The sequence below is a fragment of the Drosophila tropicalis genome, unplaced genomic scaffold (assembly GCF_018151085.1).
Source record: "Drosophila tropicalis isolate 14030-0801.00 unplaced genomic scaffold, ASM1815108v1 contig_23, whole genome shotgun sequence".
In the NCBI taxonomy this organism is placed as follows: domain Eukaryota; kingdom Metazoa; phylum Arthropoda; class Insecta; order Diptera; family Drosophilidae; genus Drosophila; species Drosophila tropicalis.
This window is the reverse complement of record NW_027172679.1, coordinates 361,086-384,591: the sequence shown is the minus strand read 5'-3', so window position 1 is coordinate 384,591 and position 23,506 is coordinate 361,086. Positions and strand designations below refer to the sequence as shown.

Genomic DNA, 23,506 nt, shown 5'->3' with positions numbered 1-23,506 from the left:
TGGTAATAATAAAGCAGGACACTTTTTCGTACATGCTAGCCGGTGTCATTGATTTTAAAGACTATCACTTCCAAATATTTCGTATATATGTACATATGTACAGCTGTGTTGAAAAATATAGTAGCGCATCACCTTAAAAAATTTTAATTAATTTTTCGACATGTTAAACATTAAAAATTAATTTTTTTTTTTTATTTTTCAAAGAATACGAAATAAAGATGAGAATATGACTAGATTCAGTTTGTTTTACATTGGTTTTTATAATATTTTAATGACTTTTGCGAAATACACCAAAAAGTGCCTGTTCAAAATTATTGTAGTGGCTACAAAGGAGTAAAAAAAAAAACAGTTTAATTTAATTCAAAAGTGATATTCCAACAGGATAACGATCCGAAACATACCAGAAAGCTTGCAAAAGATAGGTTTGCATCCAAAAAGATCGATGTTATGCTATGGTCACCTCAGTCCCCAGATCTTAATTTGATCGAGGGCTTATAGGGAGAAGTTAAGCGGGTTGTGGCAACATCAAATCTATAAAAAAAGCTGAGCTTTGGCAAAAAGTTTAGGAAGCATGGTTGCAAATTCTCTTGAAGCGTTGTCAGGACCTCATCAAGTTAATGACACGGAGATGCGATGCCGAAATTTGAAAAAAGACTATACAACAAAATACTATACATTATTAAGAAAGAATAAATAAAAAAATCACCTTTGAATTAAATTAAACTTTTGTTTTTTTACTCCTTTGTAGCCACTACTATAATTTTGAACAGGCACTTTTTGGTGTATTTCGCAAAAGTCATTAAAATATTATAAAAACTAATGTTAAACAAACGGAATCTAGTCACATCTTTATATCATATTCTTTGAAAAATAAAAATTTAATTTTTGATGTTTAACATGTCGAAAAATTAATAAAAATGTTTTACGGTGATGCGCTCACTCTACAGACACACGAGCACTCTAGCGCCGCCACTAGCCAACGGCCAATTCTGCCCTTGTGGACCGCATTGTAAAATACGTTCATACGCATATTTTGCATGTTTCTAGTCCGATTTCAATAAAATTAGGTAGTTTGGTAGAAATAGATAAGATTAATTAGTCTGCCGAATTTGAATGCGATAGTCAAAAAACTATAGGAGAAAATCGGTTATTTCTTAATTATGGAGGCGGAAGTGGGCGTGGCAAAATATGAAAAGATTAATACTCTGCGCGCATACTAAGCCAGTGTACATACTAAATTTGGTGTTTTTAGCTTTGTTAGTTTTTGATAAAATCAGTTTTGTTTAATTTGCGGGGGCGGAAGTGCGCGTGGCAAAATTTATAAATAGCCAATATCTGCGCATCTATTTAGCTAGTCTACATACCGAATTTGATGTCGGTAGCTGTCATAGTTTTTAAGAAAATCAGTTTTATGTAAACTCCGGGGGCGGAAGGGGCGTGGCAAAAAGTTTGAACAATTAATTTCTGCTTGCTAACTAAATGAGTGTACAAACCAAATTAGATGGCTCTAGCTATTATACTTTTTGAGAAAAACAGTTTCATGTGATTCCTGGGGGGCGTGGCCAAAATTCCAATTAACTCTATACATTTACATACTACACGAGTATACATACCAAATTTGGTGGCTCTAGCTCTTATGGCCTCCGAGATCTGCGTGTTCATACGGACGGACGGACAGACGGACATGGCTATAAACATTATAGGGTCGCAGAAGCTTTCTTTTGCCTGTTATACACATTTTAGCGACTTTAATATACCATTTCACCCTATGGGTGTATGGTATAAAAATCATTTTTAAACTTTTGAATGATGGGATATTTTTATTCAGATGTTTGTAACGCACAAAAGGAGATGTTGAGGATCTGAATCAATATAGCCATGTCCGTCGGCGCGTATGCGAATTAACCTAAAATCTATTAGGATTAAACTTTGTATTTAAGAAATTGATAACTTGGGTGAGATGAAGTATGATAATCATACGGATCGAAACGTTATGTAATTAGGTGCTATACTATAATAAGATTGTTTTGCGTGTAAAACGTCTTATCCCAAAATTATAATACAATCGGAAAAATACAACACAAGCTATAGTCAATACTATTGACATATATACATATATACATAAGAATGTGATATAGACAAAAAGGGTTAAAAATATTATTACCAAAGTCTGCAAGGATATGTATATTACAAGTTGAAGGGCCCCCTATATACTATATGCTTGAAAAATTATTTCCGAGGCAAATGAAAGGTACACATGTTTAGGTTTTACGTCAAGTTTGATCGTTTCTACGTAAGGCGTAATTTTACTAGATTTTAACACTCATCAACCAGTCAAAAGTTTTTCAAGTAACGAAAAGGCGTTAATAATTCGTTTATCTTCAATTTGATTCAAGTTTTTTTAAATATGAAAAAATGACACAGACTTGCCAAAATATAGCTTTGGCAGGAAAATCTATGGAAAAACTATACAATTATAGTACACTGAAGGGGCCCCTAAACGTCCGGGGCTCAGGCCTTTTGTTTATTCTATATAAGAACAGAAAATTTTTTCCTATCAATTTTTTTCGGTTCTCCGCTACACAATATTTCTTCACTTTTGAAAATGATGTCTAAAGTTCCAGTAGTTTACATGGCTTCTGAATTCCAGGGGCCCCAGCGTACATCAGTTTATTAAGTGTAAAAAATGATTCTTACTGGGAACCTCGTACGAAGGGCCCTAGTGACTAAAAAGTGCTACTCTACTACATAAAATATCATCAAAAGGGGCCCCCTACCTTGAGGGCCCACCGGGCATGTGCCCGGTTGCCCGGTGGGCCAGTCCGGGCCTGTTCTATTCTGAATTCTCAAATGCTTAGAGAGGTTAAAACAGTATTAAAGCTCTCAAAAATACATATCTGTGTACATATGTATGTATATAATGTAATTTGTCATGCAAACGTGCCCTTGTCGGGACATGTTCACACATGAACAAATTTATCGTTGCTTTGTTTTTCTCTTTTTGTGTGTGTAAAACAACATACGCAAACAAGCAAGTTCACACATACAACGACAAAAGTTGTGGGATCTTTGTGCCAGATCTTAGCTTTGAAAAGTGTGCCCATATCATTTTGCTTATGCCACCATGCCTAACTATTTATTTTTTGATGTACCTAGACTTATATTAGGTGTTTGCTGGACGTCATACATACTACCTAAAGCCCTTTTCTCCAAATAAAAGAATCTTGCTTTGCCGTTTTTTTAGTCATTCAAAACAGCATTTTGTCGCCACTCAGAGCGAGAAACTCGTGTTGTCTCAATTAACGACAAATTCTTAAATAAAAATAAATATTTACAATAAGATACTGAATTACCGAAATGAGCTAACGTGAAGTGAAAATCATATTGGCAAAGAAAATTTGCTTTCATGTACAAAATATTCAAATCGTAAATATTACTACTTTAAATAAATTTTTAAGATGCAACATTTGGCATTATCTTTCTCCATAAACTAATCAATGGCGAAGTCATTTCTACTAGTTACCTTTTTTCCTATTCATCTTAGATATGTTTTACTAACTACATCCTGCACTTAATTCTTTATGTTCCTTGCTAATCTTTTAACGACTTTTCTGAGCTTATCTCTTTTCATCTTTATGCCACTTCCCTGTTTACCTTACAATAATCTACAATGAAATCGCTGATAATATTTTGGAAATCGCAAGCCACTCCAGCAGGTCTAGGAAATTATAATTGCGTATTAAGTTTAAGTTTACTTATTTTATCATTAGTTGTTATCAGGCTTCAGGTCATTTGCTTTAAATAAAAATAAAAAACTTTAGTTTTTAATTTATTTCTTCTCCGATATATTTCGGTTGCGCAGCGGCAACCGTCTTCAGGGCCACTACAATAGAATACAAGAACATTTAACAATTATGTGACATTTAACAATCTAACACGTCAGCACCGTTCGACGTGGAGTTAAGAACTAATTCTTGTCAAGTAAATGTCTGTATATGTGAGCGCAGTTGTCGGTATCAGTCTTAAAGTTAAGTCGTGTGGCAGTATTGATGATATGTAGCATCTCCATGGTAAACCTTTTGTTATAGTGCCGCTCTTCATCCAAAATTGTTGTCTCTTCCAAAATCGGTGCTTGGCCACTAGTTGTACAGTGTGTCATTAGTGCTGTTTTTGGTGTGTCTGAATAATCTCTCATTTTATAGTCAGATTTGTGTTGTGAAATCCTAGTTTTTAATTTCAGTTTGGTCGTCCCTATGTATATTATTGCACGGTATGTTTCCTTGTTCATTACATGGAATTTTGTATATTACATTACTTCTATTTGTCATCTCTATCTTAGATTTTGTTTTGTTGAATATGTAGTATATGTTGAATATGTATATGTATATGTCAGGTTTGTGTGCTATTTTTATTTGATCTGTGTCATAACATACCAAATGTGATAGTCTTTCTGATAATTTAGGTACATAAGTGACAGATAAATAGGTTTTTTTTCATTTTTGGCTTTGTCAATGGGGGATTTATGTTTTTTGAATAATGTCTTGATTACGTTATCCGGAAAATTGTTGTCCTTTAAAATATTTATTATTTTCTTCTTCGTTAATAAAAATTGTTAAATGTTCTTGTATTCTATTGTAGTTGCCCTGTCTTCGAAGAAGAAATAAATTAAAAACTACAGTTTTTTATTTTTATTTAAAACAAATGACCTGAAGCCTGAGAACAACTAAAGATAATAACACAAAGGTCGCAAAAACTACCACAATTACTTATTTTATAATAAACTGTTTTTTAGCATAAACTTTTTTTCTGTCGACTGCTCTGTTTGTTAACGTTATCAATTAAATAAAATCATTTAAATTTTCGAAGGCGCGAAAAACTTTAAAAATCCTTTTAATTTTTAAAACCAACATTGACAAATATTATTCAGTCAGAATTCATAGTGCTTCCTCTTATGAATCTAAAAATACACTGCCGAAAACAAGTGGAATATCTGGATATTTGTTTTATATAGTTTGAATGAACATATACATCAACGCTCTCGTGGAAGACGGACGTGTTTTTTTTAAGCTCCCGCGTTTTAACTGATTTTATAATTTTTTTATTTTGTTTTATCGGCATTGCGATCGAAAATTATAATTATAATATTAAATCTAACTTGCACCATATCACTCGTTTGCGTTTTTGTGTGTTTGTGTTAATAGTTTTTAACAACCTTAATTCTGTTAAAACCTTTGTTGGTTTTTTTTTTCTTTTCTTTCTCTCTTTCCCACTTTATTTTTCTTTCTTGTAAATCACAAGCAACGCTCATTTGTTGTTGTCTTGCAATTTCTGTGAGTTCTTGTTGCAGTGTTTTTGTTTTTGTGATTTCTAGCTCCCGCGCTCGCGCTCTTTAACTTTTTTCGTTTTCGTTTCACTCGTCGCCGTTATTTGCGCTCTTACTGCAGTCTGTTGTGTCTGTAATTAAGACTCTATAGTGCTCTCTTTATCTTTTAACCCTTGTGCACTTTCAATATCTCGCTTTCCTATTATTTCTGGACCTCAGAGTGAGTTATATATTTTAATACCAATACATATCTCATTTTTATTTGTTTGGTCATCCAATTAACTCATAATGCCTGTCTGTTCGGTTAAAAATTGTTTGCAGCCCGCCTCACCCCTGAATAGTTTTATTTACTGTTGGTTGTGTAAAACTACAGTACATGTTAAGTGCGCCGGCTTTACATGCAGGGTTAAGGATCTTCTATATCTAAAAAAGGGATGTGAGTCATGCCGTATCGTGGAAGATGAAATGGAACTTTTCATGCGGCAAACAAAGGATAACCTGATGAGTCTGTCCACCAGTTTTCTTAAACTCTCGCAAGAGTTTAAAGCTGTCGAGTCACAGTTTAGTAGTTTAACGCTACTGACTGAGTCTCGAAAGCGTAAGAAGGCAGGAGAACAGACTTCTGATTTGTCCTTGTGTTTGGCGGTCTCCACATCTATATCGGTTCCGTCCCCCCTCTCAACCAATGCCAACTCTAATTCCGCAGACGATGTCTGTAGTGTCCGTTTTGTCTGGGCAAGAATCTACACCAATGGATTTTGCCGATAGGGATTCTAGTGATAGTAGTGCCGGAGTGCCACTTGTTGCAACTGATGCTACAATTAATGCGGTAGCTGATGCAATACCTGCAATGCCGAAACCATTCGTGGGAGTGTCACCTAAAAAACACATTTTTGTTTCGAGACTTCTCCCTGATGCTACATCGGATGATGTCATGGCCCACATTCGGGCTAAACTGAATGTCCCCAATATATCAATAGAAAAGTTTAAATTTTCATATTCTAGACAAATTTCATCTTTTAAAATCAGTGTTCCGATTGAGTTCTTTGACTGTATCTGCAGTTCTAGCTTCTGGCCGAAAAGCTTAATTGTGAAGGAGTTTACATCCAGAAAAAGGAAGACACGGAGACAAACAAGGATTCCTTCACCATCTATTCCTCTTTCTTCCTCATCTGTTCCCACTCCTTCCTTATCTATTCCTTCTTCTACTCTATCAAAAAACTAACAACTTCCTTCTCTGTCGGCTATCAGAATGTCAGAGGCCTTAATACTAAACTTTCTAAACTCTTTGTAGATAGTCTGTCTTTTGATTTTGAGCTAATTGCCTTTACTGAGACTTGGTTAAAACCTGACTTTTTGACGCCACAGTTCTACCCTCCAAATTCAATATTTTTAGACGTGATTGTACTGATCGTAGGGGTGGTGGAGTTCTTATTGCTGTAGACGTGATTGTACTGATCGTAGGGGTGGTGGAGTTCTTATTGCTGTAGATTCCGCCCTATCATCGGGTCTGATAACAATACCTGTCTCAAGTACTATCGAATTTATATGCGTTAAGGTATCTTTTACTCGTTTTTCCATTTTTGTTACCTGTTCTTACATTCCGCTCCAATCGGAATGGCCAACATATTTACTACACTTAGATTCTATTAAATTTATACTTGAACTACTATCTGATAGAGACTTATTAATTGTCCTTGGGGACTTTAACCTGCCCACTATGACTTGGTCAACAGTTAATGGTAGCAAAACGTTGCTGCCCTCTGGGTGTCATGATTTTATTGATGGTCTGCTTGAGCTTTCGTTGGCCCAGCTGAATTCGATTTCTAATACGTCTGGCAGATTTCTGGATCTGATTTTTACTTCTGATCCTAGCTTTTGTGAAGTATCTAGAACTAGTCCAATGGTGTTACCAGAGGATAGTTATCATCCAACTTTAGAGTTATCTATTGAGTTTCCCAGCCGCGAGCCCATCTCCGAGTGTCATCCTATGGTACGCACCCGATGTTTTCGGAAGACTGACTTTGTCGCACTAAACAATGCCTTTCTTAATACCGATTGGACTAATTTATACACTTGTACGGATATGAATTCCGCCATTTCTTTATTTTATACCACTGTTGACTCGATCTTTAACGACTGTGTACCCTTAGTGTCTCCTGTGGTGACGCAAAAATTACCATGGTTTACGCGGGGGCTGTCAAAACTGAAGAATCTTAAGTCTAGGTATTACAAAAAATATAAAGTCACGGGTCTATCATCGGATCTGTCTCGTTACTTGGTTGCTAAATCGAATTTTATTGTTTCTAATTCTAAATGCTATAATAATTACTTACAACGTTGCAAGTTGCAATTCTCCGAAAATCCTAAAGAGTTCTATAGTTTCGTGAACTCAAAGCAAAATTCTATCTCCCTTCCATCGTTTGCAGTTTTTAATAATGATTCGGCCTCTTCTGATCAATCTATTTCTAATTTATTTGCTAACTTCTTCTCGACTACGTACATATCTACTAAGTACAACTCTAGTCAGATATATCCATATCCTATAACGAAATCCAACTGTATTCTTAATCCTATTATAACGCAAAGTTCGGTAGCTAAGGAACTAATGACGATTAAGCCGGTATACTCACCGGGCCCAGATGGTATTCCCGCTTGTGTCCTGAGGTTCTGTGCGAAGTCATTGTGCTCGCCTTTACTTAAGCTTTTTGAGTTGTCCGTTACACTGTCCGAGTTTCCAACTATATGGAAGGATTTGTTTATTTTACCTCTTCACAAATGTGGCAATAAATCCGACGTCACTAATTACAGAGGAATTTCTAAATTGTCAGCGATACCTAAACTGTTTGAGAAAATTATGACGTCTTAAATACAGCATTTATGTAAATCTATTTTTTCGCCATACCAGCATGGGTTTGTCAAGAATAGGTCTACCACAACTAACCTTTTACAGTTTAAATCTTTTGTAATCCAAGGTTTTAAGAAACAAAAGCAAACTGATGTTATATATACGGATTTCAGTAAGGCTTTCGATTCGGTAAACCATGCCTTACTAATACATAAGCTGAATTTAGTTGGCTTTCCGGATGCTCTGCTTGCTTGGATTTCACAATATCTAAGCAATAGGTGGCAGAGGGTTCTTTTTAGGTCCTCTCTTTCTAAGATCATTTGTGTTGAATCAGGAGTCTCACAGGGCAGTCACCTTGACCCATTATTATTTACCATTTTTATTAATGATCTCCGTTCTTTTAAATTCCAGAGTTCTTATGTATGGCGATGATGTAAAAATCGCTAATCGCATCGTAGACTCTCTCTCATGTCATACCTTGCAAGCTGACCTGAATGCTTTTCAGGGGTGGTGTAGGACTAACTTGTGATCTCTAAACTGTTCTAAGTGCAAAGTTATGTCTTTTTATCGAGGTTCTCCCCAATTAACGAGTTACTTTTTAAATAATTTCCCGTTAGAAAAAATTAATGATACTTGTAAAAGATTTAGGGATCTTAATCGACCACAAACTTAGTTTTAATCAGCATATATCGACTACTGTTAGTAGGGCTAAAAGTGTTCTTGGCTTTATAAAACGCTGGTCGAAGGAGTTCAAGGATCCATATACTACCAAAATACTTTTTACTTCTTTAGTCCGCCCCATATTAGAATATGGATCTTGTGTTTGGTCTCCTCAATATGAGTTTTATCAAAACAAATTAGAATCTGTACAAAAACAGTTTAAACTCTTTGCCTTTCGTGATTTGCGCTGGGATCCAACTGTACAACTTCCATCTTATTCTAGTCGACTTCAGTTAATTAGCCTTCCTTCTTTAACTAATCGTAGAACAATGCTTGGTGTAACTTTTCTTTACAAACTTTTGAATGGTGAGATTGACTCTTCCGAGCTGTTGAGCCAAATTAACATTTCTGTTCCATCTAGAAGGACCCGCAATTTCACACCGCTTATACTTCCCACTTGTACAACTAACTTTTCTCTGCATGAACCTTTTCGTATACTATGTAGTGACTACAACAGACTTTGGCACGTTATCGGTTCCGAAACATCGCTTCCGGGTATAAAAACTGCGATCTTGTCCTTCCTCGCTCGTAATTAGTTGTAATCATCTTTATTTTAACCTATCCTGGCTCTCAGCTACGGTTCAACTAAGGCGCTATGAAGTGCTTTCAAGTACTGGCGGAGAAGAAGAGTTTTACTGCTTTCAGCAACCATGTGGTACAAATTAAACACTGTGGTTGATGAATGTTTGGTTCTTACCGTTCTCAGTTATGTCAAACCAGTATAGGCCCTGATAGAATACCCGGCTGCGTATTGAGGTTTTGTGCTGAGGCTCTATGTAAGCCAATACTTAAGTTGTTTAAACTGTCCGGCACATCTTCCGCTTTCCCATCTATTTGGAAGGAATCATCTATTATTCCTCTTCATAAAAGTTTAAAAAAATCCGAAGCCTCCAATTATAGGTCTCCAAATTGTCTGCCATACCTAAAGCATTTAAGAAAATAATAACATCTCAATTGCAGCATTTTTGTAGCTCTATTATTTCGTCATCCCAACATGTGTTTAAGAAACGTTGATCGACAATCCTATTAGAATTTACTTCACACACATATCGTCTTCTTGCCTGCTTCAGTCCGATCTTAATAATCTTCAAAGTTGGTGTAAAACCAACTTATTAAACCTCAACGGCTCTAAATGTAAAGTTGTCTTTTTTCAGATGCACTTCATACTTGGCAACTTAGCGGTTAGACATGACAAATGACTTAGGTGTTCTAATGGACCATAAATTAACTTTTAATCGTGGTATAGTTAGTAAAGCCATGAGTGTTCTTGGGTTTGTAAAACGATGGTGAAAAGAATTTGACGATCCGTATATAACCAAAATTCAGTTTCCTTCATTAGTCCGTCCTACCTTAAAGTACGATCCTGCATATGGATATGGTCACCTCATTATAAGACGCACCAAAGTAAAATTGAATCAGTTCAAAACCAATTTCTGCTTTTTACTCTTTGCGGGCAAATTGGGATCGATACTCCATTAGGCTTTAAATTAATCTTGCTTTTTTAATTAATCGTAGAGTAATACTTGGTGCTATCTTTATACACAAACTTATCTTATGTCTAATCAAATCAGCAGCCTCCTTTTGTTTTCTAAAACCCTTTATTCTATCACATTAAGCTCGTAATTAGCTGTAGTTAATTATATTTTAATTGTTTGTCCGTTTTATTTGTATTTGTCCACGTGATCGTTTTGTCCGATATATGGCTGCGCCCCATGGTCAATCGGGCGGGAGAAAGTCGACATATTGCCGTATATTCGAATAAATAAGTGAACACCTACACTGACGAGCAAAACTGTAACACCAGCTTGCATTCTTCGGTTGCGTAGGTCATAACTCTTTTCGGAGTTAACCTAGAATGATGATTCTTCTACCATTTGATTTTGTGGCTATTTAACTCTCTTATCCAAAAGTTTGAAGTCATTTGGTCACCCAGACTAGAAATGGTAAGCAAAATTGAGGAAAAAGCCAAATGTAATATACCCTTTTTGCAAGGGTATAAAAACACTTGATACCCTTTAAAAAATAAAACCAGAGGGCCGGGGCTAACTTCGACCGCGTCAAAGTTTGTATACCCTTGCAACTTTTTTGGTAACTCTATCCTTACCTATTAGCCATCAATGTGGAAGAACGTTTTATCTAAAAAGGCTTAAGCTTGAGAAAGAAAGGCCTACAATCATAGGAAATAACGAAGATATTGATCAAAGTCACTGTTTTCCACCGATCGTTCCTATGGGAGCTATATGATATAGTCACCCGATCTTTATCAAATTCGGCACAGTCATTAACATATATATTAAATTAAGAAATGTTTAATTTAAAAGCAATCGCGTTAAAAGTAACGAAGTTATTTACAAAAGTCACTGTTTTCGACCAATCGTTCCTATGGAAGCTATATGATATAGTCACCTGATCTTGATCAAATTTGGCATAGTCGCTTATAGGCGTAGTAAACTCTCTAATATTAAGTTTCACGACAATAGCTCAGAAAATAACGAAGGTATTGAGAAAGTCACTGTTCGTGACTTGGCCGCTTGTATGGGAGCTATATTATATAGTCACCCGATCTTGATCAAATTTGGCATAGTCGCTTATAGGCGTAGTAAACTCTCTAATATTAAGTTTCACGACAATAGCTCAGAAAATAACGAAGTTATTGAGAAAGTCACTGTTCGTGACTTGGCCGTTTGTATGGGAGCTATATTATATAGTCACCCGATCTTGATCAAATTTGGCATAGTCGCTTATAGGCGTAGTAAACTCTCTAATATTAAGTTTCACGACAATAGCTCAGAAAATAACGAAGTTATTGAGAAAGTCACTGTTCGTGACTTGGCCGTTTGTATGGGAGCTATATGATATAGTCAACCGATCTTGATCAAATTTGGCATAGTCGCTTATAGTAAACTCTCTAATATTAAGTTTCACGATAATAGCATAGAAAATAACGAAGTTATTGAGAAAAGTCACTGTTCCTGACTTTGGGGTTTGTATGGGAGCTATATGATATAGTGGTCCGATCCGGCTGAATCCGAGATATACAACGCCTGCAGTATATACAAGCCTACGTGCAAAATTTCAGCTCTGTACCTCTTACGGTCTAGGAGGAGTTTGCGTTGATCCAGACGGACGGACGGACGGACGGACGGACGGACGGACGGACGGACATGGCTAGTTGAACTCGTCTCGTCGTGCTGATCAAGAATATATATACTTTGTATGGTCGGAGATGCTTCGTTCTATGCGTTGCACACTTCTGACCAAAATTAATATACCCTTTTTGCAAGGGTATAAAAATAAAAATTGTTATCTAAAAACTAAGAGAGTGCAAAACTGTAACATTTGTCTTTTTCTTCAATTTTGCTTACCATTTCTAGTCTGGTTGACCAAATGACTTCAAACTTTTGGATAAGAGAGTTAAATAGTAGAGAGCTGCTCGGCTTCACTCAATACATATAAAGAAATGAATGGACTCGAATTGAATTGAATTGAGTGAGTGCTTGCTAATACTAGAGTGAATGTGTGTGAGTGTGAATGTATATTGCTTCTCATAACTCACAGCATCCAACGAAAAAAGTTCGAATGAATGAAGTATAAAACCGAATGAAAAATTTGGCTAACACAATTCGAATTCGAATTCATTCGAGTTATAGCTTACAAATTTTGTACAGTCATTCCGTTTGTGTCGTTGAAAAGATTTTGACCCATTGGCTTGGTGGAATTTGCATGCAAATTTTTTTCCTCTGCTTTATAAGACAAGTTGCAAAATATTCTGTATTCCAGCGAGCAGCGCAGCTTCGGAACGAACATTTTCCAACGCTAGAAATTTTATTTCAGAAAAGCGTTATTTCTAGTAACTCAGAAAATATAAATAAAATTATATTCTTGCATTCCAATATAAAATAGAAATAAATGTAATAAAATATATGCAAAAAAAAATAACAGTGTACATTTCATTGGTTTTTGTCTCCTTCTCTCTTTCTTTTCTATTATACAAATAAATGAAATGACAAACTACTTGGCAACTCGAATCCATTCGAAACCAACTCACTTTTCTTTACCTGTCACAATTCATTCAATTCTCTTATGTGTTTTAGCTTTGTGTGTATGAGTCCTGTGCTAGAGCACTCACTCACTCATACTTTTTCGGCCTCGCACTCGAACTCACTCAACTCATTTTGAGCATTGTCAATTCGAATAAGGTTTTTTGACTACTCATGCAGCTCTCTATTAAATAGCCACAAAATCAAATGGTAGAAGAATCATCATTCTAGGTTAACTCCGAAAAGAGTTATGACCTACGCAACCGAAGAATGCAAGCTGGTTTTACAGTTTTGCTCGTCAGTGTACATTTCCTTGATTGAAAAATTCAATCAAATAATAGGTTTATAGAACCTTCTTCATGAATCAACAAATCCACTTTGTTTGGTTTGACCTTGTAGGAAAGAATCATTAATTTGTTGTCTTTGTCAAATACCGATGTATCAACTCGTCTTTTTCGATTATTGGCCATTACGTCCAGTATTCCCCTCTTATTGCTTCGCAGCGTCCCGGTAATCGTCAGCTTGTATGGTTAAGAAGTGAGAACTTAACTAAAGTAATAGAGGTGAACCAATTGTCCATGACCATAATAATAAGAACAAATTTGGTACAGTCATTAATATGCATACAAAACTAACAAATATTAATATAATTAATCGTGAGAGAGATCGTATGAGAGCTATATAATAAAGTGATCCGATCCGGCCAAATCCGAGAAATACAACCTGTGGCAGTATATGTATATGTACATGTCACTGTTGATCTAACGGTCTAAGAGGAGTTTGTGTTGATCCAATCGGACGGACGTGGCTATATTGATCGTGGTGATCAAGAATATATATACCTTATATGGTCGGAGATGCTTCGTTCTATGCGTTGAACACTTCTGATAAAAATAATACGGTATGAAAATGTCCCATTTTTTGCGTATTGGCACTGATTTTTCCGTCATCAAAGAAAGCTAAGGCTTGTTTTCATCAAATCAAAAACAAGCAGTCAAAAAACTAAAACGACTTTTTGGAATAGGCAAGTTATATCTACTGCCGCAATACGAAGAATCGAAGAGCTCCCGGGTATATACATATATGATTGTCTTTCAACGCTGCAGACAAAACCAGAATTCTAATATACGCTATCAGCTCTGTAGTATTGGTTGGTCGTGTAGTGGCACGTTCCGCTGCATATTCTTCAGCTTTTGCTTCGATTTCATCCACTTAAGAATTTCATTTAGCACTTGTCCGCGTATAAACTGTTGAAAGCACTTGCTTCGCCCTTTTTGCGAACTATGTTGAGAACGTGCTTTACATTATCGTCATTGCTAGAATATTGCATGCATTCTTCGTTGTCGTCGTCTGTATCTTTGTCTTGCAAAACAACATCTTCGAATTTATTTCGTTTCCGATAATCCAATTGTGCCATTTTGATTCGCTTAAAGTATAGTATAGTATATAGTATAATATAGTATAGTATGCCAATAAAAAAGCTAAAAGTCACACAAACGCTAAACTTTGTCGTTTCGACGAAGTATGTGTTTTTGGTTGCAAATACTTACGTTTTGCTTGTGCGGCTTTGCTTGTGCTCAGTTTAAAAGCACATCCCAAACTAACATTGTTGTGAACGAGAAAAATACAGAGAAAAACAGAAAAAGGTAAAATATGTTCGTCAAATCGTGTTGAAGGGTTAAGAAATATAAATATAAATATAAATATATTTTCATTATCGTATTCCTCCAATTCAGGTTATTTTAAGCTGTGTATCCACACTCAAATTTGTATGACAAACGTGTTGAGTTTAAAGCAAATTTTGAACGTGGATAGTGTTGTTTGCAGTAATTTTTGTGTTTGAAGTGCGCGGTTGACGAAAATAGAACAGGTTTTATCTTCGACGTGTTTGACGAAACTGATTTGTTTGTTATACAAATTTGAGTGTGGATACACAGCTTTACATGATCCAGTGGCGCTGAGTATGCAAACCCACTATTTTATATAGCACTATTTAAACTAAAAACCAGAGGGCCGGGGCTAACTTCGACCGCGTCAAAGTTTGTATACCCTTGCAACTTTTTTGGTAACTCTTTCCTTACCTATTAGCCATCAATGTGGAAGAACGTTTTATCTAAAAGGCTTATGCTTGCGAAATCATAGGAAATAACGAAGATATTGATCAAAGTCACTGTTTTCCACCGATCGTTCCTATGGGAGCTATATGATATAGTCACCCGATCTTTATCAAATTCGGCACAGTCATTAACATATATATTGAATTAAGAAATGTTTAATTTAAAAGCAATCGCGTTAAAAGTAACGAAGGTGTTTACAAAAGTCACTGTTTTCGACCAATCGTTCCTATGGGAGCTATATGATATAGTCACCCGATCTTGATCAAATTTGGCATAGTCGCTTATAGGCGTAGTAAACTCTCTAATATTAAGTTTCACGACAATAGCTCAGAAAATAACGAAGGTATTGAGAAAGTCACTGTTCGTGACTTGGCCGTTTGTATGGGAGCTATATGATATAGTCACCCGATCTTGATCAAATTTGGCATGGTCGCTTATAGGCGTAGTAAACTCTCTAATATTAAGTTTCACGACAATAGCTCAGAAAATAACGAAGTTATTGAGAAAGTCACTGTTCGTGACTTGGCCGTTTGTATGGGAGCTATATGATATAGTCACCCGATCTTGATCAAATTTGGCATAGTCGCTTATAGGCGTAGTAAACTCTCTAATATTAAGTTTCACGATAATAGCATAGAAAATAACGAAGTTATTGAGAAAAGTCACTGTTCGTGACTTTGGGGTTTGTATGGGAGCTATATGATATAGTGGTCCGATCCGGCTGAATCCGAGATATACAACGCCTGCAGTATACACAAGCCTACGTGCAAAATTTCAGCTCTGTAGCTCTTACGGTCTAGGAGGAGTTTGCGTTGATCCAGACGGACGGACGGACGGACGGACGGACGGACGGACGGACATGGCTAGTTGAACTCGTCTCGTCGTGCTGATCAAGAATATATATACTTTGTATGGTCGGAGATGCTTCGTTCTATGCGTTGCACACTTCTGACCAAAATTAATATACCCTTTTAGCAAGGGTATAATTATCTTTTAAAATGAAGACGTATCTAAAGCTGTGTATCCACACTCAAACTACAAAATGAAATCTTGTTTTATTATGCTGTTTCTGATCCAAGTAGTCAATGTAATTTAACTTATGACGTTATTACGAAAAATCTTTGAAATCTTTCTGCAGTTTTTGGACAGACCCCAACGTTAATAATCGTATTGTATATTTACATATATGCGTACCAAACATCGTGTTGAAAATCGTGCGAAAAAGTTTTTTTGATTTTTTTCAAAGTATCAAAATTTTGTAAAATTAACAGTGAAAATGTGAGTGTAATGCATTAAAATATTCTATTTGCCGTATATTTTGTGATCCTATAAGGATTTATATGATTATGTAGTGTCTATAAAAAATATACATATAAACTTTAAACTATGAAAAGGCCCGGTTATGACTCAGCTGGGGTGCCCAGTTATGTCCCATATTTTTTTTTTGCAATAGGATTAGGATAGGATAGTTTGTCCGAAAATATTCTGGAAGATCTCGAGCGGGAAGGTGCGGGATTGTTTCATTTGGTAAAAACACAAATTAAGTAATGTTTGGGAATTAAAAAACTTTATATAGTTTAAGTCAATGTTCATTTGTGTTTTTCATTATTTTTCTCATTGAAGGCCTTCATAATAAGTAAACCATTAAATCACAACAATTGGAGTGATTTTACTTTCATATATTCGTGAATTTCTTAAGGTGAGTCATAACTGGGCCACTTTTTTTTCGGCCTAAAAAAAGTTATCCACATTAAACCTGTTCCAAAATTTTTTGAGTAACTCAAATAAACATACATTCTTTGGAAAAAAGTTGCGTTTGGTTAATATTTAAATGTTAAACTTCTTAATTTTTAATTTTGCGGAACTGTAGAAAAAATTTTGAGGTTTTTCAAAACCCGGGTCATAACTGGGCCCTCTCCCCTATAACACGAGTTGTTTGTTTAAAATGTTTCCCGTTATACACTTTTTCATTTCATCCTGGTCATAGCAGTTTTTCCATTCCTATTGATACACCTTGAAAACCTATTTCCTATAAAGAAATGGAAATGATATTTGGAAGGTTTGGTCTGTGCATTGATAAGTTGAGTTACAGAAAAAGAGTTTGGAACAAGTAATAATATTGTGCCCTAGGACTGCAAGGGTTTATAAATTTCGGCACAGCCAGAGTACTTTGATATTATTAACTTTTAACTAAATAAGAAAAATTTGAATTTGGTATACAAACTTCGCCACAGTCGGAGTTAGTCCGGCCCTCAGAATTAAAAAAGTTCTTCGCTTTGATGCATGGTATACCGAAGTCAGTACGACGGCTGACGATTTAGTTAATTATACCCTTGCAGAGGGTATTATAAAATTGGTCAGTTGTTTGTAAAGCACAGAAGGAGACGTTTCCGACCCCATAAAGTAGGTAATTATATTTTTGAACAGCATGAGAAGCTGAGTCGATATAGCCATATAGGGCTTTTTGTTACCCAGGTGAGATAAAGTATGAAAATTTTTAGGATCGGACAACTATATCATATAGCTTTAGAACAAACATTTTCATAAAAATTGGAGTATCGCTATGAAATTCACATATGTGATAATATTGTATACAAAAGATCAGATTCCAAAATTTGCAACTGATCGGATAAATAGAACACAAGTTACAGTCAATATAAATCGGTTCAACCGCTGCCGGCAGCGCTGCTTGCTGCCTACTACGTGATCATCAAATCAACAGAGCACATGCATACACACACAACAGCAACGCTACATAAGCTGTATGTGTATGCGTGACGTGCTTTGCTTAGGGAATGATGGAAGAAGTAATAATGTTTGGTTTGTATATTGATGAATTGAGTTGCAGCGAAAGGAAAAATTTAAAAAATGAAAATGTTATTCCCAACGACTGCAAGGGTATAAGATTTCGGCATGGCCGAAGTTAGCTTCTTTGATATTTTTTTTTGATAAAATGCATCAACTTGTTTTATTTTTCAGATTGGACAGAAATTGGAAAGGATTTATCACTGAGGTGTACATCCGAAATGACAAGTGCATCATGGGATTTTAACAATAGAAGTATAGAAACTAATTCGAGGTAAACCATATTCATTAATTTATATATTTTTAAGATTCACCTGGTACTTATGTGGTCTTAAGGCGTATTGAAGAAGCATGTGATGTTTTAAAATAATAAGAAACTATTAACCAGAGTGCCGGGGCTAACTTCGACCGCGTCAAAGTTTGTTACCCTTGCAACTTTTTTGGTAACACTTTTCTTACGTATTAGCCATCAATGTAGAAGAACGTTTTATCGTGTTTGCGAAAGAATGGCCTACAATCATAGGAAATAACGAAGATATTGATCAAAGTCGGTCCTATGGGAACATTAACAGATATATTAAACTAACAAATGCTTGCGCCAGCCAGCAGCTGTACAGGGAACTTCGTTTTAAGTTTCTTTCTTTAAACAAGCTGGCCAAACAGCTGTCTAACGAGTTCGACTCTAGCGTACATTTATTGTCGCAATTCAAGTTCGTGCCACCTCCTGAGAAGTTGCCCAAGAAATGTACCCTTGAGTTGCCTCATAAGCAGTCGCCAGTAGAGGTGGAGAACTATCGATAGTAGGCACCATCGATAGTGGACTATAGTAAATTTTAAACCAACGATAGTGGTCGATAGTGCCATCGGCACTATCGATGGTGCCATCGATAGTATAACCCAAAAAACAAATTTATTTTCAACATATATAGGAAAATTGTGCTTTATTTTAGCCAATAGTTACGATTGAGAAAGAGAAGAATGTTTATATTTTTTTCTTTGAGTCGGGTTCGCCTCTCCGAAACAATTTGGCCCGCCTTGCTGAAGGCCCTTGCCGACTCTACGGACGTAGCGGGAACGCAGGGGTACTTTCCGAAAAGGCTTTTGATGGGAAAATCAATTTGATTAACCTGGAAAAAAAATTAGTATATTTAATTATATAGAACTTGTAATATGTTTTTAGGCATACCTTTATCCATAGCAAAGGGTCAGTATCTTGGTTGGCAATTGCCCCCTCCAGATATTGCCTTTTCGTTATAATAGAATCCACTCGTGAATTTTCAGCTTTGTTTGTAGGACGCTCACCCAAAAAATCAAACAACGACTTCTGGGGACTTGTATCCAGTGCGACGCTCGGCGTTTACCTTAAATAGGTAACATATATGTATTGTCTAATACTTATGTATATTACATTAAACATACACATTTTTAAAAAACGATGCATGATTCACACTTTTTCTTTGTCTTTTGTCACTTTTTCTTGTCTGAAATAATTCACGCCAACCAAAGAAAAACAAATTTATCAGCGATGTGAGACGCCCACTACGAAGTCAACAAGAATTGCACTTAAGAGAGTAAAAACAGAATTAGTCTGTTGCAGCATTTCGACGCGAGCGCATCTACATACATACATATTTCGCGTTGTTGGATAAATGCACATGAAACAAATAATTTGGGTGTTGTTTTCTCATTTATATTCTTGCAGCAGATCGTTGATTGTGCTGGTTTGAGCGATTGAGCCATATTTTATTCACTATTCATGTTTCGCAGTGTAAAGCACACACATACACTGACAGTTTGCGCTGGCTTTCTTTGTGACTACCCCTGGCCTACACCATCATCTTGCCCCTCTTTATGCTCTTCTTTTCAGATTGAAGTACCCAGCGCAAGCCTTGGTGTACCCCAATCCGCTTGTGGATTCCAATGCCCCTCCGCCTTCACTAACTGTAGTGCTTTATCGCAAACAATAAATAATTGTTTAATAGCTTACATTGGTAATATATGCCCTGTAATAGCTTACATTGGTAATATATGCCCTGCTAAGCTTTTAATTCAAAAGTTTAAGTTTTTTAGGCCTCGCGAAATTTCCTCTTTTAAAATTACAATACCAAATGAGTACTTCTCAGCTATGGTTGACCCTAATTTTTGGCCAGAGGGCCTAGTTGTACACGAGTTTGCGCCCAATAAGCGCTCTCGTCCGTTGCCTGTCCACCTTCCTAATTTATCTTCTGCTTCAAAAAACTAATAATGTCTAGTCTTAGCATTCATTATCAAAATGTAAGAGGACTTCTTACCAAGCTCTCGAACCTGTTCTGTGATAGCCAAACCTTTTCGGCTGACATATAAGCTTTTTCTGAAACTTAGCTCAACTCCTCTGTTTTAGATAACGAACATCTTTCTAATAACTTTATTTTTTAATAGGCTTGATCATGTTGGTCGTCGTGGCGGTGGAGTGCTCATTTCTGTCATCTCAAATCTGTGTTCAAGTGTTGTGCCGATTGATCTGCCCTTAGGTGTTGAGTTTATTTGCGTTGAAGTTACAGCGTCTGATGTCATGACCTACACGTACCATGCTGATGCTTTGCAAACTATTTTTAGTCGTCTTAAAGATCGTGATTTCTTTATAGTTTTAGGTGATTTTAACTTGCCTAATATTTCTTGGCTGGTTGATGACAATCTATCTTTCTTAATTCCTTCATCTTAACATGTTTTCCTTGATAGCCTACTTGAATGTCCACTATATCAGTTGAATTCTTTACTTAACTCTTCTTAAAGAATCCTCGATTTTGTTGTGTCTCGGATCCCACTGTTAGTTTTGTATCTCAAACACAGCCCTTTGTGAAGCCTGAAGATCCTTATCACACTACCATTGAAGTTATTATTTCTTTCGTTATTAATTATAATTATATAATAACATCTCAGTTTCGTAAAACAAATTTTAATCTTCTTAACAACCTTATTTCCTCTTCTGATTTGTCATTTTTATTTGAGTGCTGTGATATACATTGTGTGATATAGATATAGATTGTGCAGTGAATTTTTTTCTACTCTGCTCTTTATTCTCTAATTGATAAATGCGTTCCTTATGTAAATGTCTCTACCGTCTCCAGTGCGCCGGTCTGGTTCACACGTAGACTGTCTATTTTAAAAGGTTTAAAAAAACTGGTTCGCGACTCGATTATTTCTTAAATACTCAATGCTACAATAATTATATCGTGCGCTGTAAGGTCGAATTCTATAAGAACCCCAAAAGATTTTACAACTTTGTTAATTCTAAACGACCCTGATCTAGCGGAACGAAATACCATTATTTAACATTTAAAGTCATGCGGAATTTAATTCCCCTCCGATAGTAATATGTTCATTTAACAAATCGGTAGCATCTATATAGATAATATGTATATCGTTTATGAGCCCTGAGCTCACAAACACAAAATATCGAAAAGCAGCTTTTCGTTGCACTTTACCCACGTGTTTACACCGATCTTAGATTGTTGAAAAAAACGTTGTTTTATTAATTTTTAATCCAGTTTTTTTATGTATTTCACAAGGTGAAGGTATGTATTTTAAGAATCTAAATGTTTTGTGACCTGTGAATATATCTTGTGTTGTTTAATTGTACTTTTAACCATCTGTCTCTCTAATACCCTATTGTTAACCAATTTTATCTTCTGTAGAATAAAAAATTTTGAGGCCTGTATTGGTCCGTAAAAATTATATTTTTGTGTGAATTGTCCAACATTAGCTGCCCTGAGCTGCCCATTCTAACAATGTAGCTTTTTTTAGGAACCATGTCGGTCTGCAAGCGGCAACTTTTTATACCCTTGCAAAAAGGGTATATTAATTTTTGTCAGAAGTCTGCAACGCTTAGAACGAAGCATCTCCGACCATACAAAGTATATATATTCTTGATCAGCACGACGAGACGAGTTCAAATGGCCATATCCGTCCGTCCGTCTGGATCATCGCAAACTCCTTCTAGACCGTAAGAGCTACAGAGCTGAAATTTTGCACGTGGGCTTGTATATACTGGGGTTGTATATCTCGGATTCAGCCGGATCGGACTACTATATCATATAGCTCCCATACAAACCCCAAAGTCACGAACAGTGACTTTTCTGAATAACTTCCTTATTTTCTGTGCTATTATCGTGAAACTTAAGTTTATTACGCCTATAAACTACTGTGCCAAATTTGATCAAGATCGGGCGACTATATCATATAGCTCCCATAGGAACGAAAATAACTTCGTTACTTTTAACGCGATTGCTTTCAAATTAAACATTTCTTAATTTAATATATCTGTTAATGACTGTGCAGAATTTGATCAAGTTCGGGTGACTATATCGTATAGCTCCCATAGGAACGATCGGTGGAAAACAGTGACTATGATCAATATCTTCGTTATTTCCCATGATTGTAGGCCATTCTTTCGCAAACATAAGCCTATTTAGATAAAACGTTCTTCCACATTGATGGCTAATAGGTAAGGAAAGAGTTACCAAAAAAAGTTGCAAGGGTATACAAACTATGACGCGGTCGAAGTTAGCCCCGGCCCTCTGGTTTATGTTAAATTTTACGTTTTAGCAAATCACCAATTTTATCAGGCATAAATCCACTGGCAACAACATGGTTGCCACATAGTCCATAGTTCGAAAAGTAAAATCTAAATCATTGTGTTAATTAGTTGGTATTAACCAAAGTAAATGTTTTAAAACGTAAATTAAAGCTCTTTTTATTAGGTGACGCTTTTGGTTATTTAATAAATTGGGTAGTTTTCGTGTATTTTAGACGAAAAAAAAAAATGTTTACTTTCAAGTGACACCAAACACTTGATATTGTTGTCGTGTGCCCAAAATATGAGCCCGCTATTTCAAATATCAATTTTGTCTTCTTAAAACAAAAACTTTGAATTTCTTAAATAAAACATGATATTTTAATAGAAAAAAATTTTCAAGTCTTTTTCTATGTCTCAAATAATTTATTAATTGAGCTTTATAAAAAAGTAAAAATACTGGAAAAATTTTTTGATACATAATGACAGCCCTAAGTATCGCGCTAAGGTTGAAGGGTCCGTTATGCCTTTATTATCATGGGACCACTGTTATCAATGGCTCAAGTATGAAAATCATCAGGATCGGACCACTATATCCCTCTGCAAAGGTTTAAAAATTATTCATTCTCGAAGCAAATATTAATCAACATAGTCGCCAAAAACAACCAACGAATAAAAAAAATACTTCGGAAATTTTTAACACACTATTTTAATAGTGCGTTTTATTTTGAGCCAAAAAAAAATAATAAAAATATTTTCTGAAGGATATTATTAATCAACATTAATTACACAGGCCCACATTTTTGAGGTCATCCAAGTATATGCAGTATTTTATTGTATAATATTGTGCTAAAAACAGTTTTTTTTTAACCCATTAAATATAATTTAACAGAAATTTTTTTTTTACTTTATTGATTTAATGCATAATATCTTACACTTTGTATAAGGTTCTATAATGATTTAAATTTGCACTAAAAAGTATGCTATAAGGATTCCAAGAATTGTCTGCTTTTTAATTTTAAAGAATTATGAAAATCCTAATGTTTGCAAACAAGAACTATTTTTCTTGCACAGAATATTCTGAAATCTGCTAAAAAAGTT

General features: G+C 35.6%; 1 protein-coding gene across 1 annotated transcript in view; it reads left to right on the top strand.

The window, feature by feature from the left end:
• Ptp69D (Protein tyrosine phosphatase 69D) overlaps positions 1–23,506 on the top strand; it is a 187,852-nt gene that overhangs the window by 4,193 nt on the left and 160,153 nt on the right. Inside the window, 1 exon segment of the mRNA XM_068283924.1 lies at positions 18,028–18,127. Within this exon segment, the coding sequence (XP_068140025.1) occupies positions 18,028–18,127 (100 nt within the window).